The sequence below is a fragment of the Pseudoliparis swirei genome, chromosome 11 (assembly GCF_029220125.1).
Source record: "Pseudoliparis swirei isolate HS2019 ecotype Mariana Trench chromosome 11, NWPU_hadal_v1, whole genome shotgun sequence".
Classification (NCBI taxonomy): domain Eukaryota; kingdom Metazoa; phylum Chordata; class Actinopteri; order Perciformes; family Liparidae; genus Pseudoliparis; species Pseudoliparis swirei.
The window spans coordinates 17503689-17531537 of record NC_079398.1 but is presented as its reverse complement, the minus strand read 5'-3'; the positions used below and the strand labels follow the sequence as shown (position 1 = coordinate 17531537).

At 42.4% G+C, this 27849-nt stretch overlaps 1 protein-coding gene across 6 annotated transcripts in view; it reads left to right on the top strand.

The window, feature by feature from the left end:
• The window catches only part of mark3a (MAP/microtubule affinity-regulating kinase 3a), a 36874-nt gene extending 10476 nt beyond the window's left edge, over positions 1-26398 (top strand). For 3 of the 6 annotated variants that reach the window (XM_056427115.1, XM_056427117.1, XM_056427116.1), the window contains exons 5-18: positions 3769-3817; positions 4304-4369; positions 14170-14240; positions 14667-14723; positions 16433-16669; positions 17225-17365; positions 18007-18106; positions 19028-19140; positions 19245-19377; positions 20008-20228; positions 20302-20405; positions 20553-20825; positions 24742-24786; positions 25565-26398. In XM_056427115.1, the coding sequence (XP_056283090.1) occupies positions 3769-3817; positions 4304-4369; positions 14170-14240; positions 14667-14723; positions 16433-16669; positions 17225-17365; positions 18007-18106; positions 19028-19140; positions 19245-19377; positions 20008-20228; positions 20302-20405; positions 20553-20825; positions 24742-24786; positions 25565-25910 (1956 nt within the window). In that variant the 3' untranslated portion in view covers positions 25911-26398. Of the gene's footprint in view, positions 1-3768; positions 3818-4303; positions 4370-14169; positions 14241-14666; positions 14724-16432; positions 16670-17224; positions 17366-18006; positions 18107-19027; positions 19141-19244; positions 19378-20007; positions 20229-20301; positions 20406-20552; positions 20826-22274; positions 22331-22604; positions 22653-24741; positions 24787-25564 lie in introns of all 6 variants that reach the window. The other 3 variants (XM_056427119.1, XR_008833270.1, XM_056427118.1) reach the window with 3 other exon arrangements.
• Positions 26399-27849: the final 1451 nt, after the last annotated feature.

The window sequence follows — 27849 nt, the reverse complement described above, 5'->3', positions numbered from 1 at the left end:
GTGCATATCAGCGATAAAATAAGAAAAACATTGTGGAGGTTGAATACAAGTATCTTAAACAACCCGAAATTTAAGACCCAAATGAGAAAGGAAATAAAAATGTTTCTGGATGAAAATGATAATGGGGAGGTCGACTCAGCTATAGTATGGGATGCCTTGAAGGCAGTCATCAGAGGGAGAATTATATATTTCTGTGCCCATGAAAAGAAAGAGAAATAACTACGACGACTAAACCTTAATAAAGAATTAAAGGATCTTGAGACACACCATAAGAGAGAACAAAAAAAGAATTTGCTGACAGAAATTAAGAAAGTAAGGAATGAAATAAATCTATTATACTCACAGGAAATTGAAAAAAACATGATATTCACAAAACAAAAATTTTATGAGGCGGGCTCAAAATCAACAAAGCTCTTGGCAAGAAGGCTGCAAAAACAACGAGCGGATAGCACAATATACAAAATAAGAGACCCGGTTTCTAAAACTATACACTATAAACAAGATGAACTGCAAAATACCTTTAAAAAATACTACAACTTTCTATACACACAACCACAACTAGAGGGCGAACAACAAATTAGCGAATTCCTCAAGTCTCTCAATCTCCCTGAACTATCAGAAGAACAAAATCAGATATTAACAGCAGCGATAACTGAGACAGAACTAAACAGCGCCATCTCCAGACTTAAAACCAATAAATCACCTGGTCCGGATGGCTTCCCTTCGGAGTGGTACAAGACATTTTGATTTGAGCTAATATCAAACCTCCTTAGGGCCTGCAATATAACCCTAAAAGATGCCAAGATGCCCCCATCTCGGAGTGAGGCAGTGATCTCTGTTATTCACAAAGAAGGAAAAGATAAACTAGAATGTGGATCTTATAGACCAATTTCAGTGTTGAATGCTGACTACAAATTATATACAGCCATCCTGGCCAAAAGACTGGAACAGACCCTCCCCCAAATTATACATAATGACCAGACTGGCTTTATCTCACAAAGACAAACTCACGATAACATCAGGCGATCGCTGCACATACTAAACCACATCCAACAGAACAATCTTGAAGCCTACCGAGTCAGTCTGGATGCTGAGAAGGCCTTTGATTCAGTGAGCTGGCCTTTCCTATATAAAGTCCTTGAACGACTTGGCATGCACGACACTTTCATTAAAGGCATTCGTACACTATATACTAAACCCTTGGCCTGGATTAAAATAAATGGATATCTCTCGGACACCATTATATTAGAGCGCGGAACAAGACAGGGATGCCCAATCTCTCCACTGCTTTTTGCCCTCTATATAGAGCCTCTGGCGCAATGGATAAGACAGACAGAAAGCATTAAAGGCATTTGTTTAAATGGATCAGACCACAAAGTGGCCCTGTATGCTGACGATATCCTGATTTACTTAACTACCCCCTCTAACTCCCTTCTTGAATTAATGAACCTGTTAAAAACTTTTGGTAGATATGCAGGATATAAATTAAACCTACAAAAAACACAAATCTTGACCTTTAATTGTACACCCCCTAAACACATTAAAGATAAATTCCACCTTAACTGGGACCAGAAGTCCTTGAAATACCTAGGAATACACCTACCAAGAGATATCTCAACATTGGCAGAGATAAACTACACTCCTCTCACAACAAAAATTAAAGAAGATACATATCGATGGAACTCTATTTCTTTCCTCGGATTAACCCATAGAATTGACTCTGTAAAAATGAACATTCTCCCACGATATCTGTTCCTATTTCAAGCACTCCCTGTAGAAATTCCCCCGAAACAATTCTCTGAATTGGATAAAATCATTTCAAGATTTATCTGGCAAGGGAAAAAACCAAGGATTAAATTTAAAACTACAACTTCCAAAAGAAGAAGGAGGAATGGCTCTACCCAACTTTAAAAATTACTTCTATGTTGTTCAGATTAAACCCTTAAATAACATGTGTACCCCATCTTATTGCGCCAGGTGGAAAGATATTGAACTCTCTATTATGAATGACCCCCCAATTCAAGCAGTATTAGCACACAAAAACCTGGGAAAACTTATAGACAATTTACAAAACCCATGGATCAAATTCAATTTAAAAATCTGGAACATGATAAAAAGAGAATATAAACTAGATCATAAACTACAAATACTTCAATGGTGTGCCTATGATCCGGGGTTCAAACCAAATGAAATGGATCATAGATTTAAATCTTGGATCCCAAAAGGTATAACGACATACTATTCTTTGACAGATAAAGGACAACTAAAGAACTTTGAACACCAAAGGGAAAAATATCGTCTTGAAAAATCTGATTTTTATAGATATCTCCAGATAAGCAACCATTTCGAACATAACATTAGAAATACAATAGACCTTGATGAACCAATACTAAGAATATTTCTCGGTGCCTACCAAAACGAATCAAACGGAGGTATTATCTCTAAATCCTACAAGGGCCTTATGACAAAAAAATCCCACACTGCAGTATATGTAAAGGAAAAATGGGAAAGAGATGGCAACCTCTCAATATCCAACGAAGACTGGTTAGATGTGTGTAAATTCCAATGGAAATGTACCAACTCTCATATATGGCGGGAATTTGCATGGAAGTGTGTTATTCGTTTCTTTATTACACCGAAGCAGAAGGCACGCTTCGCGGGAGGGGATGCCACATGTTGGAGACGGTGTGGGGCTCAAGAAGCAAATCACTGGCACATATTTTGGGAGTGCCCTGTCATAAGGCCTTTCTGGGCAGACTTTCATCAAATATTGGAAATCATACTTAACACTGACTTGCCCCTGGAATTTGCAACTTTATTCTTCGGAAAATTTGATTTTCAAACAGGGCGACAAGATAAATACATGTTTGGCATTTTAATAACCGCTTGTAAAAAAGCGCTCACCAGACGCTGGCTGCTTCCTGAGCCCCCCACGATTCAGGAGTGGATAGACATAGTAAATGACATCTATGCTATGGAAAGGATCACCTTCTCCCTCCGCCTTCAGAGAAGTATGTTTATTCAACTCTGGGACAAGTGGGTGAAATATGCAAATCCAATACGGACAGATCCTGTGGAGATAATAAATGAATGACCCTGCAACGCTGCTCTAGTTTAGGAAACCTCTCCGACCTCTATCCCTCCCTAGTCTCCCCCTTGTCTGATGTATTTCTCTGTTTGTATGTACACTCTCCCTAAAATGTTCAATGTTATTTAATTTGAAAGACTGGATGGTATATATTGAATACTACACCTGTGCTGATGTATACTTTATAAATTAAGATACTATCCTAAAACGAAAAATAAAAAAATATTTTAAAAAAGAAAGAACTGCAGAGCATTATAAACTCTTATTAATATAAATAATTATTAATATGAACAAGAAAAGTATACAAACAATTATTTAAGAGCCGTCATGTAAGAGAACACATGTCGGAATATTACTCTGAATTGAACCTCAATACTTTTTGAGTCATGACTTAAATAAATAAATATAAATATATATTTATTTATTTATTCATTTTTTAATGAAATCAGTTAGGAAGTTCTCCTGATAATAGATTTTAATATTTAATTGATCCTCATAGTTGTTGCTGATTAATTATTAATTAAACAACGTATAGTATATCTTTTGGACTTTTCTCAAATAATTTGTGCTTTTATTTCTTTTGCAATATTATAAAATGAAACGGAAGTTTCTAAAGATAATGTAAGTGAACTGATGTGTGTGAGTGTGTGTAACTAACGTTTCTCTCTTTTTCATCTCAGCTCTTCAGAGAAGTTAGAATAATGAAGATTTTGAATCATCCAAATATCGGTAAGTGAGATTTCAGACTTCAACGTGTTTGAATATGAACCGTCTGGACTACAGGCTCCCTGACCTTTGACCTTTGGGGTTCCTGGTCACATGAGCCTGTATTTCATCAGTTTGTTTCAGTTCTTTTTTAATGTATTCATTTAGTTCTCTAGTTATTCTCACAATATGAGGAGGTGGTCACTTTATATTATATTTTATTATATATATATATATATGAACAACACACACTTCTTTACAGCTTGGAGGATTTTTTTATTGCTGCTTATGTTTTGTTATATTTATTAATTTAAATGAATGTGGAGACATTTCCATATGAAAGTACTCGTATGACCTGAGGAACAATGAGTACCTTCAACGCACCGTGAGGTAACCTGTTGGAAAATGTGTTCATTAACTTATGACGATCTTTAACATAATGAACTCATCATTTACTCTCTCCTCCTCTTCTTGTTCTTCCTCCTGTTTCCCCTCCTCCTCCTCCTGTAGTCAAGCTGTTTGAGGTGATAGAGACGGAGAGGACGCTCTACCTGGTGATGGAGTACGCCAGCGGAGGTGAGCTGAACTCTTCTGCCCTGAACGCTAACTGCTAGGCCGTGTCCTTGAGTCGTTCTCTAACTCCTAGGCTGTGTCCTTGAGTCCTTCTCTAACTCCTTCCGGCCCATGAAGGCACTAAAGAAAGTTCCCTTCCAATTAAATCCAGACACAAAAATAATAAATGATCAAAGGAGGAGCAGGACGGTTTCTGTCCTGCCACTGAGGAGTTAGCATTGCGGCCATCTTGGATTTTACATGTTTTCCGGCGGTGATGTCTGGTTGGTTCTCTGGTCCAGACCGACATTACACTGCATGGTCCCCAGAGGACGTTAGCACGCTGACGTTAACACGCTGACGTTAGCACGCTGACGTTAGCACGCTGACGTTAACACGCTGACGTTAACACGCTGACGTTAACAGGCTGACGTTAACACGCTGACGTTAACACGCTGACGTTAACACGCTGACGTTAGCACGTTGACGTTAACACGCTGACGTTAACAGGCTGACGTTAACGCGCTGACGTTAGCACGCTGACGTTAACACGCTGACGTTAACAGGCTGACGTTAACAGGCTGACGTTAGCACGTTGACGTTAACACGCTGACGTTAACACGCTGACGTTAACACGCTGACGTTAACAGGCTGACGTTAACGCGCTGACGTTAACACGCTGACGTTAACAGGCTGACGTTAACATGCTGACGTTAACAGGCTGACGTTAACGCGCTGACGTTAGCACGCTGACGTTAACACGCTGACGTTAACAGGCTGACGTTAACGCGCTGACGTTAACACGCTGACGTTAACACGCTGGCGTTAACACGCTGGCGTTAACACGCTGGCGTTAACACGCTGGCGTTAACACGCTGGCGTTAACACGCTGGCGTTAACACGCTGGCGTTAACACGCTGGCGTTAACAGCTGGCGTTAACACGCGCTGCGCGTTAACACGCTGGCGTTAACAGGCTGGCGTTAACACGCTGGCGTTAACACGCTGGCGTTAACACGCTGGCGTGCACGCTGGCGTTAACACGCTGGCGTTAACACGCTGGCGTTAACAGCTGGCGTTAACAGGCTGGCGTTAACGCTGGCGTTAACGCTGACGTTAGCACGCTGGCGTTAACACGCTGGCGTTAACACGCTGGCGTTAACTGCGCTGGCGTTAACACGCTGGCGTTAACACGCTGGCGTTAACAGGCTGGCGTTACTGCGCTGGCGTTAACACGCTGGCGTTAACACGCTGGCGTTAACACGCTGGCGTTAACACGCTGGCGTTAACACGCTGGCGTTAACACGCTGGCGTTAACACGCTGGCGTTAACACGCGTTGGCGTTAACACGCTGGCGTTAACACGCTGGCGTTAACACGCTGGCGTTAACACGCTGGCGTTAACACGCTGGCGTTAACGCTGGCGTTAACACGCTGACGTTAACAGGCTGACGTTAACACGCTGACGTTAGCACGCTGACGTTAACACGCTGACGTTAACACGCTGACGTTAACACGCTGACGTTAACACGCTGACGTTAACACGCTGACGTTAACAGGCTGACGTTAACACGCTGACGTTAACACGCTGACGTTAACAGGCTGACGTTAACGCGCTGACGTTAACACGCTGACGTTAACAGGCTGACGTTAACACGCTGACGTTAACAGGCTGACGCTGGCGTTAACACGCTGGCGTTAACGCGCTGGCGTTAACACGCTGGCGTTAACTGCGCTGGCGTTAACACGCTGACGTTAACAGGCTGACGTGAACACGTTGGCGTTAACGCGCTGACGTTAACAGGCTGACGTTAGCACGCTGACGTTAACACGCTGACGTTAACACGCTGACGTTAACACGCTGACGTTAACACGCTGACGTTAACACGCTGACGTTAGCACGCTGACGTTAACACGCTGACGTTAACACGCTGACGTTAGCACGCTGACGTTAACACGCTGACGTTAACACGCTGACGTTAACACGCTGACGTTAACACGCTGACGTTAACAGGCTGACGTTAACGCGCTGACGTTAGCACGTTGACGTTAACACGCTGACGTTAGCACGCTGACGTTAACACGCTGACGTTAGCACGCTGACGTTAACGCGCTGACGTTAACGCGCTGACGTTAACACGCTGACGTTAGCACGCTGACGTTAGCACGCTGACGTTAACACGCTGACGTTAACACGCTGACGTTAACACGCTGACGTTAACACGCTGACGTTAACACGCTGACGTTAGCACGCTGACGTTAACGCTGGCGTTAACACGCTGGCGTTAGCGCTGGCGTTAACACGCTGGCGTTAACACGCTGGCGTTAACACGCTGGCGTTAACACGCTGGCGTTATGCGCTGCTAACACGCTGGCGTTAACACGCTGGCGTTAACACGCTGGCGTTGCTGCACGCTGACGTTAACACGCTGACGTTAACAGGCTGACGTTAACGCGCTGACGTTAACACGCTGACGTTAACACGCTGACGTTAACACGCTGACGTTAGCACGCTGACGTTAACACGCTGACGTTAACACGCTGACGTTAACACGCTGACGTTAACTGCGACGCTGGCGACGTTAACACGCTGACGTTAACACGCTGACGTTAACACGCTGACGTTAACACGCTGACGTTAACGCGCTGACGTTAACAGGCTGACGTTAACACGCTGACGTTAACACGCTGACGTTAACACGCTGACGTTAACACGCTGACGTTAACACGCTGACGTTAACACGCTGACGTTAACACGCTGACGTTAACACGCTGACGTTAGCACGCTGACGTTAACACGCTGACGTTAACACGCTGACGTTAACACGCTGGCGTTAACACGCTGGCGTAACGCTGCACGCTGGCGTTAACACGCTGGCGTTAACGCGCTGGCGTTAACGCTGACGCGTTAACGCTGGCGTTGCACGCTGGCGTTAACTGCGCTGGCGTTAACACGCTGGCGTTAACACGCTGGCGTTAACACGCTGGCGTTAACACGCTGGCGTTAACACGCTGGCGTTAACACGCTGGCGTTAACACGCTGGCGTTAACGCTGGCGTTAACACGCTGGCGTTAACACGCGCTGGCGTTAACACGCTGGCGTTAACGCGGCTGGCGTTAACACGCTGGCGTTAACTGCGCTGGCGTTAACACGCTGGCGTTACACGCTGGCGTTAACACGCTGGCGTTAGCACGCTGGCGTTAACGCGCTGGCGTTAACACGCTGGCGTTAACTGCGCTGGCGTTAACACGCTGGCGTTAACACGCTGGCGTTAACACGCTGGCGTTAACTGCGCTGGCGTTAACACGCTGGCGTTAACACGCTGGCGTTACACGCTGGCGTGCTGCGCTGGCGTTAACGCTGGCGTTAGCTGGCGTTAACGCTGACGTTAACGCTGGCGTTAGCTGCGCTGGCGTTAACACGCTGGCGTTAACACGCTGGCGTTAACACGCTGGCGTTAACACGCTGGCGTTAACACGCTGGCGTTAACTGCGCTGGCGTTAACACGCTGGCGTTAACACGCTGGCGTTAGCACGCTGGCGTTAACACGCTGGCGTTAACGCGCTGGCGTTAACACGCTGGCGTTAACACGCTGGCGTTAACACGCTGGCGTTAACGCTGCTGACGCTGGCGTTAACACGCTGGCGACGGCGTTAACACGCTGGCGTTAACACGCTGGCGTTAACACGCTGGCGTTAACACGCTGGCGTTAACACGCTGGCGTTAACACGCTGGCGCTAACACGCTGGCGTTAACACGCTGGCGTTAACGCTGACGCTAACGCTGGCGTTAACGCTGGCGTTAACACGCTGGCGTTAACACGCTGGCGTTAACGCGCTGGCGTTAACACGCTGGTTGCTGCGTTGGCGTTAACACGCTGGCGTTAACACGCTGGCGTTAACACGCTGGCGTTAACACGCTGGCGTTAACGCTGGCGTTAACACGCTGGCGTTAACACGCTGGCGTTAACACGCTGGCGTTAACTGCGCTGGCGTTAGCACGCTGGCGTTAACACGCTGGCGTTAACACGCTGGCGTTAACACGCTGGCGTTAACACGCTGGCGTTAACACGCTGGCGTTAACACGCTGGCGTTAACACGCTGGCGTTAGCTGCGCTGGCGTTAACACGCTGGCGTTAACACGCTGGCGTTAGCACGCTGACGTTAACACGCTGGCGTTAACACGCTGGCGTTAACACGCTGACGTTAGCACGTTGACGTTAACACGCTGACGTTAACAGGCTGACGTTAGCACGTTGTCGTTAACACGCTGACGTTAACACGCTGGCGTTAACAGGCTGACTGCACGCTGACGTTAACACGCTGACGTTAACACGCTGACGTTAGCACGTTGACGTTAACACGCTGACGTTAACACGCTGACGTTAACACGCTGACGTTAGCACGCTGACGTTAACACGCTGACGTTAGCACGCTGACGTTAACACGCTGACGTTAACACGCTGACGTTAACACGCTGGCGTTAACACGCTGGCGTTAACACGCTGGCGTTAGCACGTTGACGTTAACACGCTGACGTTAACACGCTGACGTTAACACGCTGACGTTAACACGCTGACGTTAACACGCTGACGTTAACACGCTGACGTTAACACGCTGACGTTAGCACGCTGACGTTAACACGCTGACGTTAGCACGCTGACGTTAACATGCTGACATTGGCACGCTGACGTTAGCACGCTGACGTTAACATGCTGACATTGGCACGCTGACGTTAGCACGCTGACGTTAACATGCTGGTTGTACCTTAGTGTTGTTGTTTAGTTACCTTCGCATTGAAAATGCGGAAGGTTATGTTTTGATCGCCGTGTATTTATTTATTTATTAGTGCTGTGAAAAATAACGCGTTAACTCAGTTAATTCAATTACAGGTTTAACTAGTTTTTTAAAAAAAACGCATTTAACGCATGCGCAGAATGAGCTTCCAATCCGTCTGTTGTTGGTCGTCGGGACGAAAAAAAAGTCACTTGCAAAATGAGCTTCCAATCCACCACTTCAATCTGAACTCTGTCCGCTCTCATGCAGACGGTCTGTTCATCGGTAATGATCCTTCCGCAGGTTCACCTACGGAAACCTTGTTACGACTTTTACTTCCTGTAGATCAGGGTCTCAACACGTCGATCGCGACCTGCCAGTCGATCGCGCGTAGTGTGGTAGATCGCATGACATTAAAAGATTGGCCCGCCCCTGACATGTTCTCTATAGCACGTCTTTGTTCTTTTATTAAACTAAACGTCTGTTGTTGATCGTATCTCCACAGCAGCATGTCATTTCTGTCTCTTCGTCGCGTTAACACTTATCGATCTCCGTCTCGCGCCACAGAGCTCCGTGCGCGCATCGGGACCGAGCAAAAAAAGTCACTTGTCAATCTGTCCACCTGTCCGGGCGGTGAGGTTTCAGCTTTGCAGCGGTGTCCCGCCGTCCCTTTCATCACGGCCCAGTTCATGAAGAAAACCCACACAGTCAGTTTGCCTCAGCAGCTGCTAGAGGAAGACTAGAGGCCTTTAGATTGTATCATGGTGGATTTAATGGTTGACAAACAAGAGAAAAATGTTCTGTTTAACCCTCCTGTTACCTTTACATTTACTAACATATTTTACCCTCGGGGTCAATTTGACCCCAGCAATTAAAACCTCCAGAAAATTATTAGAATTAATATTGCTTCCCAAGTTTAAGTGTGAGGTACTTTATGTTTGTTTGTTGACTACCTAAATAGCCCTTTAAATAAATAAAAAAGTTGATATTTCTTATGTTTGACACAGTGAAAAACAGCCTGGGGTCAAATTGACCCCAAAGAACACCGACATTAAACATTGAATGGGGTCAAATTGACCCGAAAGGCAACAGGAGGGTTAAACATTCTGTTTAGGATGAAGTTGTATTAATGTTCCATATGGAAGAAAACTGCTAAATAACTGCTGAGTTGCAGCACCATTGTATAGAAGAATGTATAAATGTATATATCCGTCTTTTGTCATAAATCTCTATGTTCTCACAAAATATACCGAGAATATCGGTAATATGTGATTAATCATGATTAATCCACAAAAACCTGTGATTAACCCGATTAAAAATGTTAATCGTTTCACAGCCCTATTATTTATTTATTTATTTATTTGTATGCGTGTTATTCGCAAAACTCAAAAAGTATTGAACCGAATCGCTTGAAATTTGGTGGGATGATTGTTTATTATCCGGGGACCAGTTGATTAGATTTTGGGATCGATCGGGTCAAAGGTCATGAACAGGTCAAAATCTTTCGCAGAACTCAAAAAGTATTGAACCGAATCGCATGAAATTTGGTGGGATGATTGTTTATTATCCGGGGACCAGTTGATTAGATTTTGGGATCGATCGGATCAAAGGTCAAAGGTCATGAACAGGTCAAAATCTTTCGCATAACTCAAAAAGCATTGAACCGAATCGCATGAAATTTGGTGGGATGATTGTATATTATCCGGGGACCAGTTGATTAGATTTTGGGATCGATCGGGTCAAAGGTCAAGGTCAAAGGTCATGAACAGGTCAGATCTTCTTGAATCACATGGAATTTGGTGGGATGATTGGTTATTATCCGGGGACCATTTGATTAGATTTTGGGATCAATCTGGTCAAAGGTCAAGGTCAAGGTCATGGAAAGGTCAAAATCTTTTTTTTTACCATAGCACGATACATTTTTGTCCAATTGGCATGCAACTAATGCCAAAATGTTCATAATTCAATGCCCAATCTTGTGATATGCGAAGGTATGCGCTCTACCGAGTGCCCGTTCTAGTTTATTTATTTATTTATTTGTATGCGTGTTATTCGCAAAACTCAAAAAGTATTGAACCGAATCGCATGAAATTTGGTGGGATGATTGTTTATTATCCGGGGACCAGTTGATTAGATTTTGGGATCGATCGGGTCAAAGGTCAAAGGTCATAAACAGGTCAAAATCTTTCGCAGAACTCAAAAAGTATTGAACCGAATCGCATGAAATTTTGTGGGATGATTGGTTATTATCCGGGGACCATTTGATTAGATTTTGGGATCAATCGGGTCAAAGGTCAAGGTCAAGGAAAGGTCAAACTCTTTTTTTACCATAGCACGATACATTTTTGTCCAATTGGCATGCAACTAATGCCAAAATGTTCATAATTCAATGCCCAATCTTGTGATATGCGAAGGTATGCGCTCTACCGAGTGCCCATTCTAGTTTATTTATTTATTTGTATGCGTGTTATTCGCAAAACTCAAAAAGTATTGAACCGAATCGCATGAAATTTGGTGGGATGATTGGTTATTATCCGGGGACCAGTTGATTAGATTTTGGGATCGATCGGGTCAAGGTCAAAGGTCATGAACAGGTCAAAATCTTTCGCAGAACTCAAAAAGTATTGAACCGAATCGCATGAAATTTGGTCGGATGATTGTTTATTATCCGGGGACCAGTTGATTAGATTTTGGGATCGATCGGGTCAAAGGTCAAAGGTCATGAACAGGTCAAAATCTTTCGCAGAACTCAAAAAGTATTGAACCGAATCGCATGAAATTTTGTGGGATGATTGGTTATTATCCGGGGACCATTTGATTAGATTTTGGGATCGATCGGGTCAAAGGTCATGAACAGGTCAGATCTTCTTGAATCACATGGAATTTGGTGGGATGATTGGTTATTATCCGGGGACCATTTGATTAGATTTTGGGATCAATCGGGTCAAAGGTCAAGGTCAAGGTCATGGAAAGGTCAAAATCTTTTTTTTTACCATAGCACGATAAATTTTTGTCCAATTGGCATGCAACTAATGCCAAAATGTTCATAATTCAATGCCCAATCTTGTGATATGCGAAGGTATGCGCTCTACCGAGTGCCCGTTCTAGTTTATTTATTTATTTGTATGCGTGTTATTCGCAAAACTCAAAAAGTATTGAACCGAATCGCATGAAATTTGGTGGGATGATTGTTTATTATCCGGGGACCAGTTGAGTAGATTTTGGGATCGATCGGGTCAAAGGTCAAAGGTCATGAACAGGTCAAAATCTTTCGCAGAACTCAAAAAGTATTGAACCGAATCGCATGAAATTTGGTGGGATGATTGGTTATTATCCGGGGACCAGTTGATTAGATTTTGGGATCGATCGGGTCAAAGGTCAAGGTCAAAGGTCATGAACAGGTCAAAATCTTTCGCAGAACTCAAAAAGTATTGAACCGAATCGCATGAAATTTGGTCGGATGATTGTTTATTATCCGGGGACTAGTTGATTAGATTTTGGGATCGATCGGGTCAAAGGTCAAAGGTCATGAACAGGTCAAAATCTTTCGCAGAACTCAAAAAGTATTGAACCGAATCGCATGAAATTTTGTGGGATGATTGGTTATTATCCGGGGACCATTTGATTAGATTTTGGGATCGATCGGGTCAAAGGTCATGAACAGGTCAGATCTTCTTGAATCACATGGAATTTGGTGGGATGATTGGTTATTATCCGGGGACCATTTGATTAGATTTTGGGATCAATCGGGTCAAAGGTCAAGGTCAAGGTCATGGAAAGGTCAACATCTTTTTTTTTACCATAGTACGATACATTTTTGTCCAATTGGCATGCAACTAATGCCAAAATGTTCATAATTCAATGCCCAATCTTGTGATATGCGAAGGTATGCGCTCTACCGAGTGCCCGTTCTAGTTTATTTATTTATTTATTTATTTGTATGCGTGTTATTCGCAAAACTCAAAAAGTATTGAACCGAATCGCATGAAATTTGGTGGGATGATTGTTTATTATCCGGGGACCAGTTGATTAGATTTTGGGATCGATCGGGTCAAAGGTCAAAGGTCATGAACAGGTCAAAATCTTTCGCAGAACTCAAAAAGTATTGAACCGAACCGCATGAAATTTTGTGGGATGATTGGTTATTATCCGGGGACCATTTGATTAGATTTTGGGATCAATCGGGTCAAAGGTCAAGGTCATGGAAAGGTCAAACTCTTTTTTTTACCATAGCACGATACATTTTTGTCCAATTGGCATGCAACTAATGCCAAAATGTTCATAATTCAATGCCCAATCTTGTGATATGCGAAGGTATGCGCTCTACCGAGTGCCCATTCTAGTTTATTTATTTATTTGTATGCGTGTTATTCGCAAAACTCAAAAAGTATTGAACCGAATCGCATGAAATTTGGTGGGATGATTGGTTATTATCCGGGGACCAGTTGATTAGATTTTGGGATCGATCGGGTCAAAGTTCAAGGTCAAAGGTCATGAACAGGTCAACATCTTCTTGAATCGCATGAAATTTGGTGGGATGATTGGTTATTATCCGGGGACCATTTGATTAGATTTTGGGATCAATCGGGTCAAAGGTCAAGGTCAAGGTCATGGAAAGGTCAACATCTTTTTTTTTACCATAGCACGATACATTTTTGTCCAATTGGCATGCAACTAATGCCAACATGTTCATAATTCAATGCCAAATCTTGTGATATGCGAAGGTATGCGCTCTACCGAGTGCCCATTCTAGTTTAGTTCATGTTTTCGCTCCTCTAGCCACTCGAGTTCAATTAGCACCGCGAGCGTAGTCACGTTTCTGGCTGGAGGAGTGGGCGGGGAGGAGGAGGAGGAGGAGGGGGGTCTCTGGCGCCGAGCTCTCCTCAATACTTCCAGCTAAACGCCCTCGCAGCTCACGGCTGCTGGAAGAAAGTTCATCGTGAAGTTATTCTCGTCTGGTTTCCTCGAGTTGTCGAGTTTCATCTGGTTTATCTTCTTAGTCTCTGACTCACTGCTCTCCCTCTCTCTCCACACCCTCCCTCTCTCTGCAGGAGAAGTGTTTGACTACCTGGTTGCACATGGACGGATGAAGGAGAAGGAGGCGCGGGCTAAGTTCAGACAGGTACCAGAGCTTTCCCCTCAAGTCATTCAGACCTTCTCATCTGCTTCTTTAAATCCCGTCTCGTTTCACTCTTGAACGCAACCCTTTTACTTCAATTCATTAAGAGCGCTTCTCCATTAATAAAAAAAAAAAAATCTTCACCAGCGACCAGCGTTGCAATGGTTTCCATCTCTAGTCTTCTTCAATACAGCATGACGTCATCATTTAGTACATAATGTCATTCAATAAATGTCCTGCGTTTGATCTTTCCTGTCTGGACCACATCTCCTCTTCCTCCTGCTCTTCCTCCTGCTCTTCCTTCTCATATTCTTCCTCCTCCTCATCTCCCTCCACCTGTTGCTCATCCTCGTCTTCCTCATCTACCTCCTTTTCTACCTCCCTCCACCTCCTCCTCCTCCTTTAACATACATGTACTCCCCCCCTCAGATAGTGTCTGCGGTGCAGTACTGCCACCAGAAGCACATCGTTCACAGAGACCTGAAGGTGAGTTCACCGCCGACCCACAATGCAATGGGGCAACCCTCCGTGTTCTCTGGAGGTCAATAACCTCAATTTGGAGGTAGAACACTTCCTTCTCTTCTTCTTCCTTTTCTTCTTCTTCCGCTTTCTCTTTTTCCTTTTATTCTTTCTCTTCATCTTCCTCCTCTTCTTCCTCTCTGGCCTCCAGCTGAGTTGAGCAGATGGTTTTGAGTCTTCGTCTTCGTTCTCAAGGAGACGCCGGCTGCTTTTATTAGATCATTCTCATTTAAATAATACATTCTTCATCAATGTAATAGATAATTATTTAAACTCAAATCAAGGCCCAAAATATCTGATTCCAACTTTGTAAATAAGAATATTTGCTGCTTATCATGAATCAAATATCTTTTATTCGAGGATTTGAAGCCTGTAACGAGTTTCTCTGAGCAAATCAAACTATTCCTGAACTAATTAAATGAGTAAAATATGGATACGTTGCTCCAGTAGATCAATAAATAGTAAAACAAACCAAAGTAAACAAAATAAACGGTAAAACTAAATAAATATATGGTAAAACAAACTAAAGTAAACAAAATAAATAGTAAAACAAACCAAAGTAAACAAAATAAATGGTAAAACAAAACAAAGTCAACAAATTAAATAATAACTAGGGATGCACCGATCTGATCGGCGCCGATCCATATCGGCCGATATTCCCATTATCGGTTTTGATCAGTGTTCTCAAAACGGCCGATCAAACTTGGCCGATCAGATGACGTAATATCTGCGAGAACTATCAGAGACGTTTCAATCACAGTGCATCGCAACGAGACGATGCGCCCGGCGAGGGCCGCAGAGGTCAGAGGTCCACGAGGGGATCCTCACCACCGAGCGGCGTCCCCGTCCCCCGAGTTGAATCACTGGGTCAACTCAGCCGACTCTCACATGTCTGAGCCCCTATAGACTGATGTTTACGGTAAACGCATTCGATCGGGAGCGCACGAGGGTTTTGATAAAGTTAGCGGAAGGATTTAAGTGACAACATCCGGTTTTGCAAAGTTAGCGGAAAGAACCACGTGAAACAACATCCGTTTTTCAAAATAAGATGTCGACAAATCAAACACGAACATATAAAAGTAAACAATGAACTGATTTTGTATCTTTATAGATCGTTTCTGAGATTTAGCTTAAATTATGCTAACATTAAAACATTTTTACTGTACCAAGGAAGAGTTTATAAAAATAAGTCAGACTTTTGTATGTTAAAAAAAGTCCTGTAAATAGATTTCCCCAAGAGTTCCAGGAAATGAATGATGCAGATGTGTTCCATACATATCTGAAATCCCCTACAATAGCAATCAAACAATTTTAATGTATCAATTAGGACATTTTTCAAAGTAAAAGTCCTAAATGGTTAAAGAAATCTGTAATTTCTTTAATGTTTGAGGTGCTTTCTATATGTATTTCCTCATAGTCCTAGGCAATAATGCTACACAATAAATAGAATGCTTCAATCGACACCGTGATCGGTATTATCGGATCGGCAGATACTGATTTCAGTGATCGGTGATCGGCACCAAAAAACCTGATCGATGCATCTCTAATAATAACTAAAGTTTTAAAAAAAAGTCATGCCAAATGTTCTACAGGCTCATTAAACCTGGCTTGTAATTGTATTAGTGCAGATCAAAGGAGATTTGTTTACATATTTATAAATATCCCCTCCCTCCCAGGCGGAGAACCTGCTCCTGGACGCCGACATGAACATCAAGATCGCCGACTTCGGCTTCAGCAACGAGTTCATGATGGGCAACAAGCTGGACACGTTCTGCGGCTCGCCGCCATACGCGGCGCCCGAGCTGTTCCAGGGGAAGAAGTACGACGGGCCGGAGGTGGACGTGTGGAGCCTGGGCGTCATCCTCTACACGCTGGTCAGCGGCTCTCTGCCCTTCGATGGCCAGAACCTCAAGGTGGGTCCTCACTGGGCTGTAGAAACTCAAGGTGGAGTGTCACAGGGACTTCAAGAGTAATACATGTAAAATATTAATGTAGTACTAAGAATAGGATGAATATACGAGGAGCTTCAGAGAAGAAGATTCCTCCTCCTGTGTGTCCTAGAGAACAGGAGGTACCGCTCTTGACCTCTTACACTTATTTTATATATTAGTTTATATATTCTTCTTCTTGCATGAATTGTGTATTTAAGTTTATTTTATTTTAATTCATCGACTGATAATTTTTTTTTCTTAATCTATGATCATTTTATATATATATATATACATATCTTTTTCTTAAATATAAATATTTATATATACACTTAAATAATAAGAAAAAATATATTTATAAAAAATATTTTTTTTGTATATATATATATATATAATCTTTCTTTGATAAATAATATTTATTTAAAAATATATATATAAAAAATATTTTTTTAATAAATAAATAAATATATTAAATATATATATATTAAGTAAAAAAAACGTCATATATATATTTAATAAAAATGCCTCCTCCTCCTGCAGGAGCTGCGTGAGCGCGTCCTGCGGGGGAAGTACCGCATCCCCTTCTACATGTCCACGGACTGCGAGAACCTCCTGAAGCGCTTCCTGGTGCTCAACCCGTCCAAGAGGGGAACTCTGGAGGTGAAGCAGGACACGGACAACGTAAATATACCTCAGTCCTCCTCCTCCTCTTCCTCCTCCTCCTACTCCTCCTTTCTGATGTCGTAACCATGAAAAATGCATAATCTCCTTTCTTGTGTTCAAACCCAAACTGTCTTTTATCGAGGGTTCAGGTCTCAGTGGAGTCTTTAAGTAAAGTAAAATATTGTCCAACTTAAATACAATAAAATATAATAATATTGTTCAACTTAAATAAAATAAAATATAATAATATTTTCCAACTTAAATACAATAAAATATAATAATATTGTTCAACTTAAATATAATAAAATATAATAATAGTGTACAACTTAAATACAATCAAATATAATAATATTGTACAACTTAAATACAATCAAATATAATAATATTTTTTTAACTTAAATATAATAAAATCACAATATCTAATAATATTGTTAAACTTAAATATAATAAAATCACAACAATATCTAATAATATTGTTAAACTTAAATATAATAATATTGTTAAACTTAAATATAATAAACTATAATAATATTGTTCAACTTAAATACAATAAAAGGACAACAAAATATAATAATAGTTTAATTTAAATATAATAAAATATAATAACACTGTTCAACTTGAATCCATGAAGCTCAGCCTCAGTGACTTTTCCTCTGCAGCAGATCATGAAGGACCGATGGATCAACGCAGGCTTTGAGGAAGACGAGCTGAAGCCGTACACGGAGCCCGAGCTGGACATCACGGACCAGAAGAAAATCGGTAAACACGACGTTCCTTCTTTCTTCTTCTACTGATTACGTAAACATTGTGCTATGAGACATTCGCGAGGCGTCTCAACGTCAACGGGTCGCAGCCCAAAACTCAAAGCAGAAGAGCTTTAAAAGTAAAAGATGAAACGTGATGATGAATAAATAAACGGGAGCTGCCGCTGAGGCCCCCCCCCAACACACACACACACACACATGTGTCCTGGGAGTCTTATGTAAAAGCTAGTTGGCCGTCTACACATCTGTCACCCTGAACGAAGAAGACTAAAAAGAGGAGAAGAAGAAGAGCTTCCAGAGGAAGAGCTTCACGAGGAACCCCCGAACCTGAATAATGACATCTTTATTCAAATAAATAATACAGTAATTTAGTCTTTTATTATCATCTTACACATAAAGGCAATACTAAATGATAGAGAGGAGACTAATGTGGAGGAGGCTCTTGGTCGTGGAGTCTCCGTGCATAATCTTTTTAATTAAGTGAATATGAATCGTGAATCTTGTGTTAATTAATCTCTTAACGGATGCAGATGTTTAATGAACCTGAGGATGTTACTGTACCTTTAAGAGCCGCCAGCTGTCTGAGCTGTGACCAACGTTACATAACGCATCCCAAAAAAGATATTTTTCTTCAGCAGCTGGTGAAGAGCCTGAAACATGGATGAGAGAGAGGGGGGGGGGGGGGGAGAGAAAGGGAGAGAAAGAAAGACAAAGAGAGGGATGTGGTGGTGTATTCATATGATGATGGTGTATTCACATGATGTGGTGTATTCATATGATGATGGTGTATTCACATGATGTGGTGTATTCATATGATGTGGTGGTGTATTCATATGATGGTGGTGGTGTATTCATATGATGGTGGTGGTGGATTAATATGATGTGGTGGTGTATTCATATGGTGGTGTCTCTCCAGATGTGATGGTGGGGATGGGGTACAACCTGGAGGAGATCCAGGAGTCTCTGGCCAAGATGAAGTACGACGAGTTCACCGCCACCTACCTGCTGCTGGCCCGGAAGGCCTCCGAGGTACCGCACACCTGGTGGAGGAGTACACCGTGTACTAGTACTGTGTATCTACCTGTACTGTTGTACCTGTACCTGTATCACACCTGTACCTGGACTGTGTCCAGGTGTCTCCCAGTGACTCCTCCTCCAGCCTCTCCGTGGCGAGGCCTCGGCCCAGCAGTGAGGTCAGCGGCCAGTCGCCCCTGAAGGTCCAGAGGAGCTCCTCCTCCCACAAGCAGCGGCGCTACAGCGAGCAGAGTGAGCACCTCCTCCGAGGACCAGGGTCCAGGGTCAGGGGGGAGGAGCAGGGTGAACACCTCCTCCGAGGACCAAGGTCCAGGGTCAGGGAGGAGAAGATGAATTTATCTTCATGCCATTGAGTCAGAAGTAGTTCATCTCATTTCAGATGAAAAGACTTTAACCCTTGTGTTGCCTTAGGGTCATTTTGACCCGAATCAATATTACACCCTCCCCCCGCCTTTGGGTCATTTTGACCCGATTCAATGTTTCACCCTCCTGTTACCTTTATATTTACTAACATATTTTACCCTTTGGGTTCAATTTGACGCCAGCAATTAAAACCTCCAGAAAATTATTAGAATTAATATTGTTTACCAAGTTTAAGTGTGAGGCACTTTATGTTTGTTTGTTGACTACCGAAAGAACACCGACATTAAACATTGAATGGGGTCAAATTAATCCTAAGGCGGGGGGAGGGTGTAATATTGATTCGGGTCAAAATGACCCTAAGGCAACACAAGGGTTAAAGAGTTTTACCAAAAGTATAAACAGATGGACTCAAATATACCCTCAATCTCTCTCTCCCTCTTCCTCCCTCACTTTCTCCCTCTTCCTCCCTCTCTCCCTCCCTCTCCTCCCTCCCTCCAGTTGGTCCCAACGCCCCCCCTGGGGTGTCTCATCCAAAGAGGAGTCAGACCACCACCACAGAGAGCAGCTCTAAGGAGGAGGGAGGAGTCCAGCTGCGTAAGCCTGCCCCCCCGGGGAGCCGCGTGGCTCCGCCCCCCAGCCCCCTGCTGGGCAACGCCAACAACCCCAACAAGGCCGACATCCCCGACCGCAGGAAAGGAGCCACGACCACCGGGCCGAGCGTGAGTGTTAAGGCCTCAGAGGGTCACGCCATAAAGTTATTGTTACGTCATTCTGATCATGTGACTCTCTCAGAGTGACCCGGCATCGGCGGGGATGACCCGGAGGAACACATACGTGTGCAGCGACAGAAACAACACGGACCGCCTGTCAATCATCCCCAACGGGAAGGAGAACAGGTGAGAGATGGTTTGTTTACAACGTCAACAAGAAGAATGGAAACCACGATGTCATCGTTAGAAACCACGATGTCATCGTTGCAACCTTTTCCTCTTCCTCCTCTTCCTCATCATCTCCCTCCTTCTCCTTTTCCTCCTCCTCCTCAGCACCGTGGAGGTGTCGCCCGGCGTCCAGAGGAACCCGGTGGCGTCCATCACCAGCGTGGCCAACGCCACGACACCGGACCGCCTCCGCTTCCCGCGCGGCACGGCGAGCCGCAGCACGTTCCACGGCGGCCAGCTGAGGGACCGCCGCACGGCGACCTACAACGGGCCGCCGGCTTCGCCCACGCTGTCGCACGACGCCACGCCGCTGTCACAGACACGCAGCCGGGGAACCAGCAACCTCTTCTCCAAGCTCACCTCCAAGCTCACGCGCAGGTAGGCGGGGCTTTAAACTCTTTGAAGAGAAATAGTACTTTACTTTAATCTAAATCAATATCTTTAAATACGTCATTTTAGATGAATCTACCATGCAGTGTGTGTGTAGACCTGATCCCTCCTGTGTTGTGTTTTAAACTCAGTAAATATGTTTAAACTCTTTTTAAATATCTTTTTTTAGACCTGTCGGTCGATTCTTTTTTCTTCTGTTTTCTTAATTTTTGGGAACGTTTGGTTTTCCTGAACTGGATTTCTGGGCTTTGGTGACTTATTTCAAGAAGAATCAGGTGGTTGTGATTTTCTGATATAACATAAAATATAATAACCAAAAACCATCCTGCGCTCTTTTAAACTCTTTTAGTCCTCCGGTCACGAATAAAACTCCACAAGAGTCAAATATTAGATTTTGGAGGAGGTTTTATGGCCCTTGCAGGTTGCCGTCTGAAGGCTCACAGCGCCCTCTGGTGGCAGGTGGACACTAGTCTTCATAATCTTCATTTTCCTCCTCCCGCCTCACTCACTTTGTGTTGTTTTTGTGTTTGTCTTCATTTTCTGTGGAGATGAAATGTAGGAAAAGATTTTTACTTTTAGAAAAATTTCTGAATAATATAAATAATAATAAATATTTATGAGCTTTATAGTTTACATTTAGTCGTCAATGAAAAGCAATTTAAATGTTGATTTATTTTCTAGTTTCGTCTTTTGGATCAGAAAACGGAAAAAAATAATATTCAATCATTTTAGAAGAAAAATATCACGATTTACCGCCAAAAACAAAAACATTAGTGATTATTAGCTCAAGTCTAAAACTTTATACTTATTTATATTTCGTTTTTTTATTTAAATCGAGAAAACAACCAACTGATAAATAGATAATGAAAGAGATTGTTCCAGTGTTTATCGAAAAATATGAGTTTAAACATATATAAACAACAACAACAATAAAGTTTTAGTTGTATTATATATATATTGTATTTTGTATTTTATTTTGTATCTACTGATTAAAATGTAAAGTATAACTCCCATACATTTATTTATTTATTTGAAAACACTATTTATTCATTTAATCAGTTTTTAAAAATATATATATATATATATTTATTTATTTATAAATACATATATATACAAATATGTATTTTTATTTATTTTTATATATATATCAATTAAAAAGATATATTTGTATATATATATATATAAATAAATACATTTTATTTTTTAAGTTGTCCGATAATATTTTTCTCCATTTGGCATTTCCGTATCTTTCAACTCATTCTGGGACTCTAACCAGCGAGTTTGTCATTTCCTTCTCCTCTGGTGTCTTTAGGTTCAGTCTCCTCCTCCTGTTCCTTCTCCTCCTCTCTTACTCCTCCTCCACCCCCATCTCAGTGTGTTTTCTGTCTCCCTAACCCGTGTCCTTTAACCTTTGACCTCTTGCTGCTCTCCTCTCAGGGTCAGTATTGACCCGGCCAAACGGCAGACGGCTACGCAGGGAGGAAAGAGCCTTAGTAAGTCTCCTCTCCTTCCTTCCTTCTTTCCTTCCTTCCTTTCTTTCTTTCTTCCTTCCTTCCTTCCTTCCGTCCTTCCTTCCTTCTCATCCTTCTCCTCATGGTGGTTTCTTCTTTTTTTAAATTATTTACCTCGTCCTCATGTCCATACATTTTAATATTCTTTCCCTCTTTCTTTCTTTCTCTCTATTTTTTAATTTGTAATTTTTCTTGCCATGTTTTTTTTCTCCATTTTGAGGATTTTTTTTTTCAGATTCCCATTTTTTCTTTTCAGATTCAGGAGCGGAAGATATAGAGAGTTGTAGGAAGATGAAGATCTAGAGTAAGGGTCTGACCCCTCAATCAGTTGTGGCTCCTCCTCCTCTGGTCATGTGGCTCTCAGCCTCTCTGGCTGACCCAGGGCCAGCCGTCTGTCCTCTTGTTGTCTTTGGGGCGCTTGGGGTCTCGGCCAGTTGTTGTTGTTTCTGTTCTCCAAGCTGCAGTGCATGCTGGGAGCCCGATAACAATAAACCTGTGAGAGGGAGACTTCTGCTTAATTTTAATCTTTTGTAATATTTATTTATATTTTGTAATACATTATTCATGCCTTTAAAGTCAGATGGAGCTCTGATAGGCTCCGCCTTCTTTTGATGAATGAAACAATGGAAACTGTCCTCAGGATTTTATGACTTTAAAAGTAAAGAAACTTAATGTTGCCGTAAAGCAGGTAAACATCAGTTTAATGTTATATGACGTTTGATAAGCTTCAGTCCTCAAACCTCACAGACCTTTAAAGAGGAGTGATAATTAAATATGAATGACTACATATTAAACTCAACCGTTTGATTAGATTTTGCACATTTTCTTTATGTTTGAAAGAGTTTATAACATTTAAACAATGTTACTCCCCTTCCTTTAGTTGGTAGGAGCTTCTGAACTCATGGCCTTCCTTTAGTGGGCGGAGCTTCTGACCTCATGGCCTTCCTTTCGTGGGCGAGCTTCTGACCTCATGGCCTTCTTTTAGCGGGCGGAGCTTTTTACATCATAGCCTTCTTTTAGTGGGCGGGGCTTCTGACCTCATGGCCTTCCTTTAGTGGGCAGAGCTTCTGACCTCATGGCCTTCCTTTAGTGGGTGGAGCTTCTGACCTCATGGCCTTCTTTAGTGGGTGGCGCTTCTGACCTCATGGCCTTCTTTAGTGGGTGGAGCTTCTGACCTCATGGCCTTCCTTTAGTGGGTGGAGCTTCTGACCTCATGGCCTTCTTTAAGCGGGCGGAGCTTTTTAACTCAGCCTTCTTTTAGTGGGCGGAGCTTCTCCTGGGTCTGTTCCTAAAGCACAAAAGGCTATACATTAGGTGGATTTGCACTTATTTTAATCTTGTGAATATATAAATATATACATACAGGACTGTCTCAGAAAATTAGAATATTGTGATAAAGTTCTTTATTTTCTGTAATGCAATTAAAAAAACAAAAATGTCATGCATTCTGGATTCATTACAAATCAACTGAAATATTGCAAGCCTTTTATTCTTTTAATATTGCTGATTATGGCTTACAGCTTAAGAAAACTCTAAAATCCTATCTCATAAAATTTGAATATTTCCTCAGACCAAGTTAAAAAAAAAGATTTATAACAGCAAAACAAAATCAAACATTTGAAAATGTGTTTCCAGGTGTTTCGAGTTAATTAGACGATTCAAGTGATTTGTTTAAAACCCTACTAGTATACTTTTTCATGATATTCTAATATTTAGAGATAGGATATTTGAGTTTTCTTAAGCTGTAAGCCATAATCAGCAATATTAAAAGAATAAAAGGCTTGCAATATTTCAGTTGATTTGTAATGAATCCAGAATGCATGACATTTTTGTTTTTTTAATTGCATTACAGAAAATAAAGAACTTTATCACAATATTCTAATTTTCTGAGACAGTCCTGTATATGTATACATTTTACTTAATTGTTCCTATTCTTGACTTTAAATCATATTAATCATTAAACCCAAAGAAAGGAATAAAAAGAACATAGAATAAAGATTTGACAAGCTCCTCCCTCAAGCGCCCCCTCCGGCTAGAGTCGTTGTTGTTGTTGTTGTTGTTGTGGTTCTTCTGCTATTTTTGGGTCCAAAGCGCCAGTTTCACGAGATGCATTTGTGTTTTCATTTCGGTCTTCTGTAAACTTTTGGGTTTTGATTCCTCACCTTTCTTATTATTTCATTCTCACTGGAAGTAAATCATAAATCTTCCATTTCTGTGTGTGTGTTCCCGTTGGTGTTTCGTCTGTTTCACTTCGGTGTCGCTCCTTAATCACTCGTCACGTATTCTCTCTTTTATCATTATACTTTTTTTTGTATTGATATTGAAATGATTTCTTATGCACAATCCACATCTTCTTCTTTTGTTCTTCCTCTTCATCTGATTTTCATCCTTAGAGTCTCAACCGAGTTTGAGAGAAACGGGAGACTTGAGGGCTCAAGGTGAGCCCCCCCCCACACACAAACACACACACACACACACAACCCCCTGGTTTATAATGTGTTGTTAGCATGGCACTGCTCTGTTAGAATGCCCCCCCCAGCATGTCTCCTGGTCACATGACATGACTCCCCCCCAGCATGTCTCCAGGTTACATCACATGACCCCCCCTCCCCCCCAGCATGTCTCCAGGTTACATCACATGACCCTCCTGGTCAAACAAACAGCAGCAGCTGGTCTGAAGGATCAGATTCACGGCTTCATGCTGAGAGTTGGAAACAAAAGAAATGTTGAACCTAAAGACGTTATACATGTCGAGGTCTTTGTTTTGATTGATGCTTTCAGTCTTCAGGAAGAGACACAAAACAACTACAAAGACACAGAACCACTACAAAGACACACAGAACGACTACAATAAGACACAGAGTGCATGTCTGTGCCTCGCAGCTTGTTGTTTCATTCTCTAAAGGATCAGTATTCTGATCAATATTTTGATCAGTATTCTAATCAATATTCTGATCTAACTCTCAGCAAGAAAGTGAAATGAAACCCTCAAAATTAAAAATGTTCCTTTTTTAAATGTTGCCGAGCTGCTGTGACTGATGCACGCACAAGAATTTAATCTCCAAAGAATGATATATATTTATATATATTTTGATATATATATATATATATAAATGTATTCATATATATATATATACATATATAATGTGTTGTGAAACACCCAAAGCAGCTGGTGGTCTCCACTGAACCCCTGACCCTGGTCTGCTCCCCCCCCAGTCGCCATGTACCTGGGGATCCGAAGGGGGAAGGTAAAGACGGGAAGCCCCGCTCCCTCCGTTTCACCTGGAGTATGAGGACCACCAGCTCCATGGAGGCCAGCGACATCATGCGGGAGATCCGCAAGGTGCTGGACGCCAACAGCTGCGACTTCGAGCAGCAGGAGAGCTTCCTGCTGCTGTGCGTCCACGGGGATGGGGGGGCCGAGAACCTGATCCAGTGGGAGATGGAGGTCTGCAAGCTGCCCCGCCTCTCGCTCAACGGCGTGCGCTTCAAGCGGATCTCCGGCTCATCCATCGCTTTCAAAAACATTGCTTCCAAAGTGGCCAACGAGTTAAAGCTATGAGTGAAAGAGGGTTTAAAAGTCTACACACATATATATATACCTATATATATATAGATATATATATAGAAGTATTTAAGCTGTACAATCATCAAGTAGCAGTTTCCAAACATCTCCTTTTTTAAAAACATAACTACAGAGTATGTATTGAATATTATAATGTATAGATTAAGGCTTTTGGCAATAATCAGTGAATTACCTACTAATATCTGTTCAGACGTTAACGAGTTGAATATGATTTGTCATGCTGTGAATGTGGACAAAAGAAAATTCTAGTCTTATTTATTTTATCTTTTTTCTTTTTCTTTTTCCTCCTGGAGGAGAAAAGAAAAGAGATTTTTTTTTTTTTTTTAAATGACGTAGCGTTTTTGTTTTCCAGTGTAAATAATGCTTCTTTACGTTGAACACGGCTTCACTGCAATACGTTTGTTTTGTATCGTTTAAAAAGTCTCACGTGGTTGAAGGGTCGTTTCATTAAAGTGTCACTGCAACGTCTACGTGGTCATTCAGGAAGAGGTCGCTTTCCACCGGCATCCATGAGGTTTACACCAGGAACATTTGTTAGGAACCGGTCTGTTGGCCCGGTAACGGTTCCTGAGCCGGACAGGAAATCCGACTTCATAACGGCTCATGAAGTGCAGAATAATTCAATTCAATTCAGTTTATTTGTATGGCCCATTTACCCACAAATTAGTCTCGGAGTGCTTTACAATCTGTACACATAGACATCCCTGTCCCAAAACCTCACATCGGATCAGGAAAAACTCCCAAACAACCCTTCACGGGGAAAAAAGTGAAGAAACCTTCAGGAGAGCAACAGAGGAGGATCCCTCTCCAGGATGGACAGAAGTAATAGATGTAATGTGTACAGAAGGAATCATTTAACCCAAATTAAAACACAAACAACACAATCAATAAATATGACAGAATGTATGAATAGTTGGCAGGAGGCATATTCCACGATCCATACCTCGATGATCCATCAGGCAGATGGAGGTAGAGAGGAGGAGTGGTCGCCGCATCAGCAGGGCCATGGCATCGGACCCAGTCGGGAACGTCTTCAGTCGACTCTGAAACGAGGTGACTGTGTCTGCCTCCCGGACTGAAGGTGAAGCTGGTTCCAATAAAGAGGAGCTTGATAACTGAAGGCTTTGGCTCCCATTCTACTTTTTGAGACTAGGAACTACAAGTAGTCCCGCATTTAGTGAGCGCAGCTCTCTAGTGGAGCAATATGGTACTACAAGCTCCTTAAGCTATGATGGAGAGTCACCAATCAAGGCTTTGTAGGTTAAGAGAAGAATTTAAAAAGGATTCTTGATTTTACGGGGAGCCAGTGCAGAGCAGCTAGTGCAGGAGTGATGTGATCTCTTTTCTTAGTTTTAGTGAGAACACGAGCTGCAGCATTCTGGATCAACTGGAGGGACCTAAGAGACTTATTAGAGCAGCCTGATAATAAGGAGTTGCAGTAATCCAGTCTCGAAGTAACGAACGCGTGAACCAATTTCTCTGCATCTGAGACAAGAAGTGCCTGATTTTTTAAATATTACGTAGATGAAAAAATGCAGTCTGTGAGATTTGCTTTACGTGGGAGTTAAAGGACAAGTCCCGATCAAAGATAACGCCGAGATTTCAACAGTGGTGTTGGATGCTAGGGCAATGCCGTCTACAGAATCCACATCACCAGATAATTGATCTCTGAGGTGCTCAGGGCCGAGTAAAATTACTTCAGTTTTGTCTGGGTTCAACATCAAGAAGTTGCAGGTCATCCATGCTTTTATGTCTTTAAGACATGCTTGAATTTTACCGAGTTGGTTGCTCTCCTCTGGTTCTATCGATAGATATAGTTGAGTATCATCTGCATAACAATGAAAGTGTATTGAGTGTTTCCTGATAATATTGCTCAAAGCATGTATAAGGTAAATAAAATTGGTCCAAGCACAGA